The sequence below is a fragment of the Saimiri boliviensis genome, chromosome 6 (assembly GCF_048565385.1).
Source record: "Saimiri boliviensis isolate mSaiBol1 chromosome 6, mSaiBol1.pri, whole genome shotgun sequence".
NCBI lineage: Eukaryota > Metazoa > Chordata > Mammalia > Primates > Cebidae > Saimiri > Saimiri boliviensis.
Genome location: NC_133454.1, coordinates 44,255,139 through 44,267,173, shown reverse-complemented (window position 1 = coordinate 44,267,173; position 12,035 = coordinate 44,255,139). Strand labels below are relative to the sequence as shown.

At 42.0% G+C, this 12,035-nt stretch overlaps 1 protein-coding gene across 4 annotated transcripts in view; it reads left to right on the top strand.

Moving 5' to 3' along the window:
* The window catches only part of EXPH5 (exophilin 5), an 85,193-nt gene that overhangs the window by 41,291 nt on the left and 31,867 nt on the right, over window positions 1–12,035 (top strand). For all 4 annotated transcript variants that reach the window (XM_074400538.1, XM_074400537.1, XM_074400539.1 and 1 more), the window contains exon 2: window positions 8,699–8,859. In XM_074400538.1, the coding sequence (XP_074256639.1) occupies window positions 8,699–8,859 (161 nt within the window). The remainder of the gene's footprint in view (window positions 1–8,698; window positions 8,860–12,035) is intronic.

Below are 12,035 nucleotides of genomic sequence, written 5' to 3'. Positions count from 1 at the left end.
GCCTGGACATCCTGATGCATCCTCCGTTACCGCCCTGGCCCGACGTTTAAGCCCTGACTCGGCTTGTAGTTCCTGCCCCATTTGTGCTTTTCCGTGTGTCGTGGTTGCTGGGCAGTATGAAACGAAATTATGTTTGGATTCCTGGGTGGGAGGAAAACTTTAATACTGCTTTGATCTGCAAGTCAAGTGGCAAAATCACTTTTACAGGATTTGGTGTAATTGGAAACTTCATTCTGGGGTTGGCTGATGGCTGAACTTGTCGGGGATCGGAGGACTATTGTCAAGACATCCTTGAAGGCTAGGGTAGAGGGTTGACAGAGATCAGGGTGCTTAGCTGCCTGGAAGGCAGAACAAGGTGTAACAAGACGATCAGGTCTGAGAAGGTCAGCTGTCAAAGAAAAAACGATGTGTGTACAAGGGAGTAAGAAAAGTGAAGGAGAAATGTCAGGGAGGAGATAAAAAGAGAAGTGAGAACATCAAAAAGAGGAACTGATGCTCTTGACAAGAGGAGCTGATAAAGGGAACTGTTTTGAGAAAATTTGAGATTTTTCTGACTAGAAAATAGAAGCGATTCCTGGTTTCTGGGCTTATGGAATTGTTTGCTTCCAGAACTTGCAAAACCGCTCTCTCTTCAATCATATTTGAATTCTCAGTACTGCCTGCTTAATTGGCAAAAGTCACTGTAAGTTTCTATCAATTGCATTATTAGTGGGGTTAGTAATACCCACAGACAATGAGATGTATGGTTGGGAGAACACGGGCTTTAGATTCAGAGGCATGTGGGTTCACATCCCAGTTCGGCAGCTCCAGCCAAACGTCTTTCTGTAAATGAGGACAATGGTGCAGTGGTGTGAGGGTGAGAATTGGCAATGAGGACTGCAGAATCCAGGAGATGGCAGGAGCTCAATTCATATCATCTGCTATTATTTTTATATGTATTATTTCACCCAAAGACAAGGTGTTCGACCAAATTATATCTGGAGACCTCTTTTGGCTATATAAGCTTTCTCAATGATTTGGATGTGATGTAGGAATGTTGAGGCTTTTCTGACCATTGATTTCAGACTAGAAGATATCTTCAGGATAATCTCATCTATGTCCCTGTTTCTTTCAACTTGTATATAACCAACCACCCCCAAATTTATTTTTATTTATTTATTTTTTGGGACGAAGTTTTACTCTGTTGCCCAGGCTGGAGGGCAGTGGTGCAATTGTGGCTCATTGCAACCTCCACCTCCCAGGTTCAACCAGTTCTCCTGCCTCAGCCTCCAGGGTAGCTGATTACAAGCATGCACCATCACACCCGGCTAATTTTTGTATTTTTAATAGAGACAGGGTTTCTCCATGTTAGTCAGGCTGGTCTTGAACTCCTGGCCTCAAGTGATCCGCCCGCCTTGGCCTCACAAAGTGCTGGGATTTCAGATGTAAGCCATGACTCCCAGTCTCACCCTAAAATTTAAGGGCTTAAAAACTACTTCTGTTTATTAGCTTACCAGTCCGTGGGCTAGCCATTTGGGCTGGACTCAGCTGGGTGGGTTGCCTGGGATCACTCATTGGGCACCACTATGACAGCTCAGCTGCGTCTGGGTGGTCTAAGACGCCTTCTCTCACGTGTTGGGTAGTTCGCAATGGCTCCCTGCCGGGCCCCTCTCTGTGTATGGTCTCGTCCTCAAGGAAACTAGCCCAGGCTTCCTTATACACAAGTCTCAAGGTTCCAAGAGGAAGAGAGCAGAAGCTGTAAGATCCCTTGAGGCCTGGACTCAGAAGTCTCAGTTTCACTTCCATCATACTCTATTGGTCTAAGCAAGTGCAAGCCTGGCCCAGATTCCAGGAGGAGGTGAAAGAGACCCCGCCTCTTAATGGCAGTTGTCCTGGGTCAGTCTTACTTCAAAGGCCAGAACTATTCTGTTTTGCTTCCTTGGTAATAGTAAACACAGTGCCATCACTGACTACCTCAACATTGAATTTTCTGGCTGTTGACTGTACCTGTTTATCCACTTTTCTGACAACCACTAAGAAAGAGGTAAAAGAGACCTCACCTCCTAAGAGTGGCGAAGAGTCACATTGCCAAGGAATGTACCTCCAGGAATGATAGGAATTGCAGAGGAATTCTTTGCAAACAATCTACCCATCATTTATTCCTCTTTGACAAATGGAGAAAGAAAAACCAAGAAAGTTAAATACTTGTCCAAGATCATCCAGCTTGGACCTGATCCTACTTCTGGGCTCTGTCTCCTATCTGATAGTAACTCCAGAACGGTCCAGGGAGGGTGGATTAACAAGGAGCAGATAAGCGGGGCCAAAGAATTACTTACAAAGAAAGAATGGGAGATAAATGGACAGCTGTCATTTACTGAGCACGTTTTTAAAGGGTTAGTACATAATTAATTCGTCATGGAAAAAAGATGGGCACAAAGCCTTGCTCAGGATAAAGACGAAAGTGCCTAGCAAAGGTCATCAAGGGCTAAGCTGGGAAAGACAAAGAAGAGGAGAGGGTGGTGGGTATCATAACTCAAAACTGGAAATAAAGGAAAAATAAGTTTAACTCAGGAATAGCATGTTCAAGAGGTGCTAGGATGAAATCCAAGACAGCATTTCGCAGATGGATTTATGTGAATGAAGGAAGGACATTTCGACCTGGAGCAGAGTGATGGGCCTCTGGCCTAGCAAGAAAAGACCTGATTTAATTTAATCAAGTTGATCACCCTCAGGGTAAAACAAAGAAGTGTAGACAACAGTCCCTTGTGATACGTTGAGTCAAGCGGGACTAATTAAGCAGGCAAGCTGTGTATTAGTAATTTCCCTGTATGTATGTCATTCTCAACCCTGAGGTTGTCATTGGCATAAAGTAGACTGTGTGTCCCAATTGGTGCTGAATATATAACAAGAGAAAGAGCTTTGTGCAGGCTGGTTATGAAGTTGATTGAATTCTGCTTACAAGCAAATATTATCTCTGTCAAACTGAGGCTATCGGAAATAGAAAGTACTGTCCTCAAGTTTCATGTCACTGCACTTCCCCTATATGTTTAGAATTTTTTCTTACTTGCAAATATTGAGCTTATTTGATATTTTATTTTTTTAAGTAAATGGATGAATCTAAACCATTGATTTTATAATTGTTTTGCTCCTTTTAGTACCAGAAGCTCAGTTAACCATTATAAATGTACAAACTACACTTAATAGGGTTCTTTAGTGTGTAGGGTTAAGAAGATGAGTTACAGGTACCCAGAGAGTTTGAGTTTAGACTTTTATGTCACAGTTGTCCTTCCTGGGTCACCCTTACGTCAAAGGCCAGAGCTATTTCTGTGTTGCTTCCTTGGTAATAGTAAATGTGGTACCATTATTGACTACCTGAACCTTGAATATTCTGGTTGATGACTGTGCCTATTCATCATTATTCTGATACCCATCCCCAGAGTCATCCTTAAAATAGTTCTGCTTTAAAAATATTTGAATTTCTTCAAAATCTTGCCCCCTTCATGTATATGCATGACACTGCTGTCTGAACTTCATTTTTCACTATCTTCAGGAAACAAATACTAGCATAAACATATCCACAGATGATTTATATTTTACTTCCAACAGCCCTAGCCAGAGTAAGGTGTGAATAGCTCAACATTTCAAATTTCATCAAAATGAAAGTTAATCTCATCACTGTAAGATGATGACCAAAAAAAGAAAAAAAGCTCAAAAACTTTCTTTTTTTTTTTTGAGACGGAGTTTCGCTTTTGCCAACCAGGCTGGAGTGCAATGGCGCAATCTCGGCTGTCTGCAACCTCCACCTCCTGGGTTCAGGCAATTCTGCCTCAGCCTCCCAAGTAGCTGGGACTACAAGTGCCTGCCACTATGCCCAGCTAACTTTTGTATTTTTGGTAGAGACAGTTTCACCGCATTGGCCAGGCTGGTCTCAAACTCCTGATCTGTCTTGGCCTCCCAAAGTGCTGGGATTACAGGTGTGAGCCACCACGCCCAGCAGTAGGATGGTCTTTTAAAAATGCAAATCCAGTGTCTTTTGCCCCTGCTGAGCCATCAGTCATTGTTCCATGACCCCTAATGCTATGTTATCCAACAGCTGCCTCTCTCCCTTTCTGCTGGGCTTGGGCTTCCTCTCCATCTCTGCACTCTAGCTACACAGACCTTATTTCAGTTCCTTGCTTCTTCCTTGGGGCACTTGTTGCTCTATGGAGGTTACCCCTCTGTCTGGAAATCTCTCTCCCAGACCCTTCTGCCACGACCCTTTGGCCTCATCCTTCATCCTTCATTCTTCCAGCCCTACGTCATCTCAGGGAAACTTTCACTGGTGGAGCCTCAGCCCAGGTCTGGTTGTTATATGCTCTCTTAGCAGCTATTTGCTGTTTTTTTTAAGACAAGGTCTCACTCTGTTGCCCAGGCCGGGTCCAGTGGTGTGATCCTAGATCACTGCAGCCTCCAACTCCTGAGCTCAAGGAATCCTCCTGCCTCAGCTTCCTAAACAGCTGGACTACAGGAGCACACCACTAAAGCTAGCCAATTTTAAATTTTTTGTAGAAATGAGTTTTCACTATGTTGGCCAGGGTGGTCTCTTACTCCTGGTCTCAAGTGATCCTCCCATCTTACCTCCCAAAGCATTGAAATTACAGACAAGAGCAACCACACCCAACCCTATTTACTTTTTTAATGTTTCCCACACACACACTCCCATCCCAGTGGAATTTAAATCCCATAAACGCAGGGACTTGTTCACTGCTCTTTGCCTGGGGTTCAAATGTGTGTTGAGTGAATAAGTCATATTTACCACTATTTGTTACCTGATGTCACTATTGTTATTGGATTCATATCTGTCTCTCCCATAGACTGTAATCTCTCTAGGGTGGGAGCGCTATCTGCTTTGCTCAACATTATATGCCAGCATTTGCACCATAGGAGGCTTTCCACAAACATATACTGAATATTATATATATATACCTCAGCATCCAAGTAGCTGGGACCACAGGTTCAAGCCACCATGGCTGGCTAACTTTTAAGTTTTTTGTAGAGACAGGGTCTCACCATGTTTCTCAGGATGGTCTCGAATTCCTGGACTCAAGCAGACCTCCTGCCTCAGCCTCCCAAAGTGCTGGGATTATTGGTGTGAGCCACCATGCCCAGCCTAGATATATTTCATCACAGTTGTGTGAGAAATGTGGCAGAAAAATCACCCTGAAAGAGTACTGTTAACTGTGTTCAGATTATGACAATATTACTGATTTCTATCTCCAAAAAAATTTAATGGAAAGGTGACAACACAAATAAAAATTCACGATTAAACAAAAAGAAGAAATAGTTCCATATATTGTACACATTGAATAATAAAAAAGCTAAAAAAAAAAGTAAGTTAAAAATAGAAATGATACCTGTGATTATTCTACTCTAAAACATCAGGTGTTTTCCCTTTTTTTTTTTTTGGTGTGCCCAAGAGGGGGATCATTCTACATAGCTATAATCATAGATGAATGTTGTATTTTCATTCATTTTTGTCATATGCATTTTCCCAGGATTCTATGTTGCCCACATAATTATTGTCAGCAACTACATGATGCTCAGTTAAATTAATGCTCTTGGGGTGGGGTTATTACTTTAAGATAAATTTCCTGGAGTGGAATTCAAAGTGTATGAGTACTTTCAGGGAAATACATACTTCTGGCTTCATTAGTCAGAACACAGAAAAGAAGCAGTCAGTGGGGGATACATACATAAGCATGGAAGGAAAGCTTGAAGTATGATTAAGTAAACTGATTATTTCTGGGCTCGGCATGGGGGCTCTTATAATCTTAACACTTTGAGAGGATGAAGCGGGAGGATTGCTTGAGGCCAGGAGTTCAAGGCAAGTCTGGGCAACAGAATGAGATTCTGTCTCTACAAAAATTAGTCAGGGACAGTAGTCCCAGCTACGAGAGGCTGAGGCCAGAGGATCACTTGAGCCTAGGAGGTCAAGGCTTCATTGAGCTATATTCGCACCACTGCACTCCAGCCTGGGCAACAGAGCGAGTCGTTGCCTCTAGAAATAAATGCATAAATAAATAAAAATTGTAAAAAGAGAGTCAATATTACATCAAGCCTGTTCGGGGAAAAATGTTGTTTATATGCATCTTTCTAAGTCAAATAGCTTGACTGTCTTCTGAAATGAGACTGATGTTTTCAGAAATAGAGAAGGGTGCTGCTGGCTTTTGGGGAACTGACAATTAAGGAGGGCTCCAAAGAAGTAGAGGTTGTATACAAATGTGGGGCATTAGTAAGTGAGGTGTCCATAAGTTAGAGGCAGCTACTATTGGTTAGAAGCAGATACTTACAGTCGCTTAGTCTGCTGTTAGTAAATGAAGTATCAATAGAGACAGGAGTACCAGGCATCAGAGGGGGGAAATGGCAGAAAAGGAGGCACCGATGCAAATTCTGTAAGTTGAACATGGTGATTGCTGTCTAATGCTTTGCAAAATGCAAGTCTGGGCAGGGTGACCTCTGGCTTCTTTCCTGAATATTTTATAAAAGAGCAGTTTCATAGCCTCAAGCAGGAGCCTGAGTTGCAGCCCTCTCAGTTCATTGCCTTTTAACTCCAAATTTGCTACTTTACAGATATCTTGCTCATCACCTCCTTAACAAAACAAAGACCCTAACACTTGTGCTTTATGGCAGATCCTGGATAAAGGATAACAGCTGCTGAGCCAAGTGGAATACTTTATTTCCCAAGACTGGAATCCAACAACATCCCTAACTTTTCCATCAGTGCTGTGGAAAAGCAACCACTTTGGCCAGGCACGGTGGCTCATGCCTGTAATTCCAGCACTTTGGAAGGCCAAGACAGGGGGATCACCTGAAGTCAGGAGTCTGAGATCAGCCTGACCAACATGGAGAAACCCCCCTCTACTAAAAATACAAAATTAGCTGGGCATGGTGGCACATGTCTGCAATCCCAGCTACTGGGGAGGCTGAGGCAAGAGAATTGCTTGAACCCGGGAGGCGGAAGTTGCAATGAGCCACGATCGCGCCATTGCACTCCAGGCTGGGCAACAAGAGCAAAACTCTGTCTCAAAAAAAAAAAAAAGCAACCACTCTATAAACATTGTGATCATGTTCTTCAAACACCCCTTTCTGCTCATTTTGCCTGTCCAGGAACATCTCACTCTGGATTAAGCACCTCTCATTTCCAAACAGTTCTAGGGTCTTCCTTAAATAGAGCAAATTACTCTACTTTGAAAAAAGTATTAATAAATCACAATAACCAGGGACTTAATTAACTTCAAGCGGTACATTCATTTTAAAGAAAACTGGGCAGGAAAGGGGAGAAAACTAGAAAAAAAAAACATAATGGGATTTCAGACCATGTGTTCTGAAATTATGGAGCAGACATATTTGTACACTGCATGGTTTTTCTGTCCATCTCAAATTACCTCATCCTTTACTACCGTTGCCTTAGACCTGTGCTCACTAATGGGTTTTTGTGTTTTTGTGTGTAAAGAAGTCCATTATCTAAAACCATTACATTTGGTGGTGCATGCTGGCTCATGCCAGCACTTTGGGAAGCAGAGGCAGGGGGATCACTTGAGGTCAGGAGTTCAAGACCAGCCTGACCACCATGGCAAAACCCCACCTCTAACTAAAAATAAAGAAATTAGCCAGGTGTGCTGGCTTTCGCCTATAATCCCAGCTACTCAGGAGACTGAGGGGGGAGAATTGCTTGAACCCAGGAGACAGAGGTTGCAGTGAGCCAAGATCATGCCACTGCACTCCAGCCTGGGTGACAGAGCAAGACTCTGTCTCAAATAATAAGAAGAATAATAAGACCATTACATTCAATAATTTTTTTCTGCATATTAGCTTTTATCTTTGACCACTGGATTGACAAGCAAGTATCCTATTTGTTACATTGACTGTTGAATCCATGGCCTACCTGGGGCCTCATGAACACTAAATTGATTAACATTGCTCAATAAACATTTAATGAATTAACAAGTAAATGAATGAGTAATCAGAACGAGAATATTCCAGTTTCTGCATGTTGTTAGAACATCTATTATTCAATTGCATTATTAGGTCAGGTTTTAGCACATTGCTTAATCCAGGTTGTCCTCATCAGCTTGATGATTATTTTAACCACTGGTAAAACTTTTAGTTTGCCATCATATTTACAAGAATATGAAAAACAACAACAACAACAACAACAAATAACACCTAAAAAACATACAGTGCTGAAAGGGAAATTCTGATTCTGACCATTTTTTTCCTAGATTTATAGATTATGCTGCTCCTCCATTAAGAAAAGTTTAGCCCATCACATGAATTTGCATTAGATGTGAATGAATTTAAAGAGTGCATTGAGGCTGGGCAAGATGGCTCACTCCTGTAATCCCAGCACTTTGGGAGGCTGAGGCATGCAGATTGCTTGAGCTCGGGAGTTCGAGTCCAGTCTGGGCAACATGGTGAAACCCCATATCTACTAAAAATAGAAAAAATTAGCTGGGCATGGTAGTATGTGTCTGTGGTCTCAGTTACTTGGGAGGTTGAGGCGGGAGGATCGCTTGATCCCAGGAGGTGGAGGTTGCAGTGAGATGAGGTTGTGCCACTGCACTCCAACCTGGTGACAGAGTGAGACTTCCCCAGTTCAAAAAAAAAAAGTACATTGATTTAAGGATGAGCTTGATGTTAAGAAAATAAAGACTGCATTGATATTTTTATTTTATTTCAGCAAACTTCAGAAGACAAAGAGGGATATCAGATGGCTTCAGGGAGTGACTGGTGAATGGTTTGAAGAAATTCAAAGAAAAAAGTTTTGCGATGAAACAGACGTTAGCCAAATGTTAAAACAACCACTTACATACAGGCTAAGGAAGGAGATGGCAAAAAATGGTAAGAAAAAGATTTTAGATTTAAAGTTTTTTTTCTTTTTTTCCTTCTGTGGCATAGTATTCCAGATAATGGCCCAGTGGATCTCTAGTATAATCCATGTTTAGAACCATTTTAAAGTCATAAGCGACAAAAGTTTATAATACAATACACATTAAAAAGAAGTGAACTAAAAGTTTACTGTAATAATGTCTTGGGTTTTTTGTTGTTGTTGTTTTTAATCAGGCAAGATAGCATAGTGGGTAGGTGTCAACAAAGGCCTGTATTCAAATCTCCACTCTGTCTCTGTTCATGTGAGTCTGTTCAAGTCATTATTCTCTGCAAACAGAGAATAATGTTTCTTCATCTTTAAATGGATACATTGATACCTACCTCATAGGCTGGTTATAAGAATTAAGTAAAATTATGTGTACAATGTATTAAGCTGCATGGGGGCAGTGCAGGCGTCCCCAAACTACGGCCCTCGGGCCGCATGAGGCCCCCTGAGGCCATTTATCCGGTCCCCCGCTGCACTTCAGGAAGGGGCACCTCTTTCATTGGTGGTCAGTGAGAGGAGCACAGTATATGGTGGCCCTCCAACAGTCTGAGGGACAGTGAACTGGCCCCCTGTGTAAAAAGTCTGGGGACGCCTGGGGCAGTGGCTCACACCTGCAATCCCAGCACTTTGGGAGGCTAAAGCAGGAAGATTGCTTGAGCTCAGGACTTTGAGACCAGCCTGGGCAACATAGCAAAACCTCATCACTACAAAAAAAAAATACAAAAATTAGCTGGGCATGCTGGTGCACACCTGTAGCCCCAGCTACTCTGGAGGCTGAGGCAGGAGGATCAGTTGAGCCCAGGAGGCAGAGGTTGCAGTGAGCTGAGATCGTGCCACTGCACTCCAGCCTGGGTGACAGAGTGAGACCCCACCTCAATAAATAAATAAATAATAAAATATTAAGCTGGAACAGGGTAAGCACTTAAATAAATGGGATGACTATGAAGAGGAGGAAGAAAAAGGGGAGGAGTGGAGGAAGGGAGAATCAGAGGAGAAGGGAGGGAAGGTGGTGCAGGAGCTGCCACACTTCTGGAGCTTTGGTAAACTCCATGAATGAGTTCCAGTAAATGCCTTCTGTGGATTCTCTGTGTGACTACCAACATGTATGTAACTTCACCAATCAATTCTTTTTATATCTGTAAAAACAGATTAAAAGGATTCTAAAACTTGCTTTCATAGGACTATTGTGAGAAAAAATGAAGTGACTAGAAATTATAAAATACTAAAATAAAGTATCTTTTTGCTGATGCAGTCACACAGACTGGTTTTTTGCATGTTGCTAACATTAGCAACATCAGGAAACATGTAAAAATACATCTAAACTTCTATATTGATAATATCTTGCAACTCTTATAATAAACAAATCTATGTAAAAAGACACACAGTTTGCCGGGCATGGTGGCTCACGCCTGTAATCCCAGTGCTTTGGGAGGCCGAGGCGAGTGGATCACGAGGTCAAGAGATGGAGACCTGGTCAACATGGTGAAACCCTGTCTCTACTAAAACAAAAAATTAGCCGGGCATGGTGGCACATACCTGTAATCCCGGCTACTTGGGAGGCTGAGACAGGAAAATTGCTTGAACCCAGGAGGCGGAGGTTGCGGTGAGCAGAGAATGCGCCATTGCACTCCAGCCTGGGTAACAAGAGCGAAACTCCATCTCAAAAAAAAAAAAAAAAAAAAAAGACTCACAGCTCAGAGTTTTAGATCACCTCCATATATATCCTGGTGACTTTTCCCTTGTCCTAAATTCCTCTAATATTTATAAACTCAGCATGTCCAAAATCATCATAATATTATGGATTATTTATTTATTTAGACATAATAAATAAATAATTTATTCCTCTGTCTCCCAGGGTGGAGTGTAGTGGCATGATCTCGGCTCACAGCAACCTCCACCTCCTGGGTTCAAGCGATTCTCTTACCTTAGCTTCCTGAGTAGCTGGGATTACAGGTGTGCGTCACCACGCCCAGCTAACTTTTTTGTATTTTTAGTAGAGATGGGGTTTCTCTATGTTGGCCAGGCTGGTCTCAAACTCTTGACCTCAGGTGATCCACCCGCCACGGCCTCTCAAAGTGCTGGGATTACAGGCGTTAGCCACTGTGCCTGGCCAATATTATGGATTTTGCATATATTGATGTTGCCTTTGAATTTTTAATACCTATATATTATCCATACATATATATTATACATAGTTTGAAAAGCCATTATCCAACACGTTTGGCACCAGAAGTATTACTGATTTCAGATCTTTTTGTATTTTGAAATATTTGCATTATATGAACTGAAAAGTTGAGCATCTCAAATCCCAAAATCCCAAATCTGAAAGTCTCCAATGAGCCCTTTTTTTTTTTTTTTTTTTTTTTTTTGAGATGGAGTCTCACTCTTGTTGCCCAGGCTGGAATGCAATGGCACAATCTTGGCTTACCACAACCTTTTCCTCCCGGGTTCAAGCAATTCTCCTGCCTCAGCCTCCTGAGTAGATGAGATTATAGGCATGTGCCACCACGCCTGGCTAATTTTGTATTTTTAGTAGAGACGAAGTTTCTCCATGTTGGCCAGCCTGGTCTCCAACTCCTGACCTCAGGTGATCTACCTGTCTTGGCCTCCCAAAGTGCTGGGCTTACAGACGTGTACCACTGCACCCAGTCCCAATGCGCGTTTTCTTTAAGCATCGTGTTAGTGCTCAAAATTTTTTGGATTTTTGAGAAATTTTGGATTTCAAGTTTTTTGGATTTACGATGTTCACCCTGTATACGTTACATGCAAACATAGATATAAACTATGTATGTAGCAAATACATATCCACAGAGATAGATTTTGGAAAGGAATAAAGAACAATCTAAATGGCTTAATTTCCTTTTCCTTTGCTTTCTATGCAGCATGTCTGTATCACCATGGTTTTCAGTTATTGAAATAAAAACTTCTGAAGGACAGCATGGTTAAGCAACATGATAGTTGAATGGGGTCCCTGACTTCCTAGCTTGGGTGAGAGGAGGAATACTGTCTGGAACTTTGATTCACAGTACAGATTGAAAGATTCCCTACTATATAGATTTGCTCTCTTTTTTATTTTATTTTATTTTACTTTATTTTTTAAGATGGGGTTTCACCATGATGGCCAGGTTGGTCTTGAACTCCT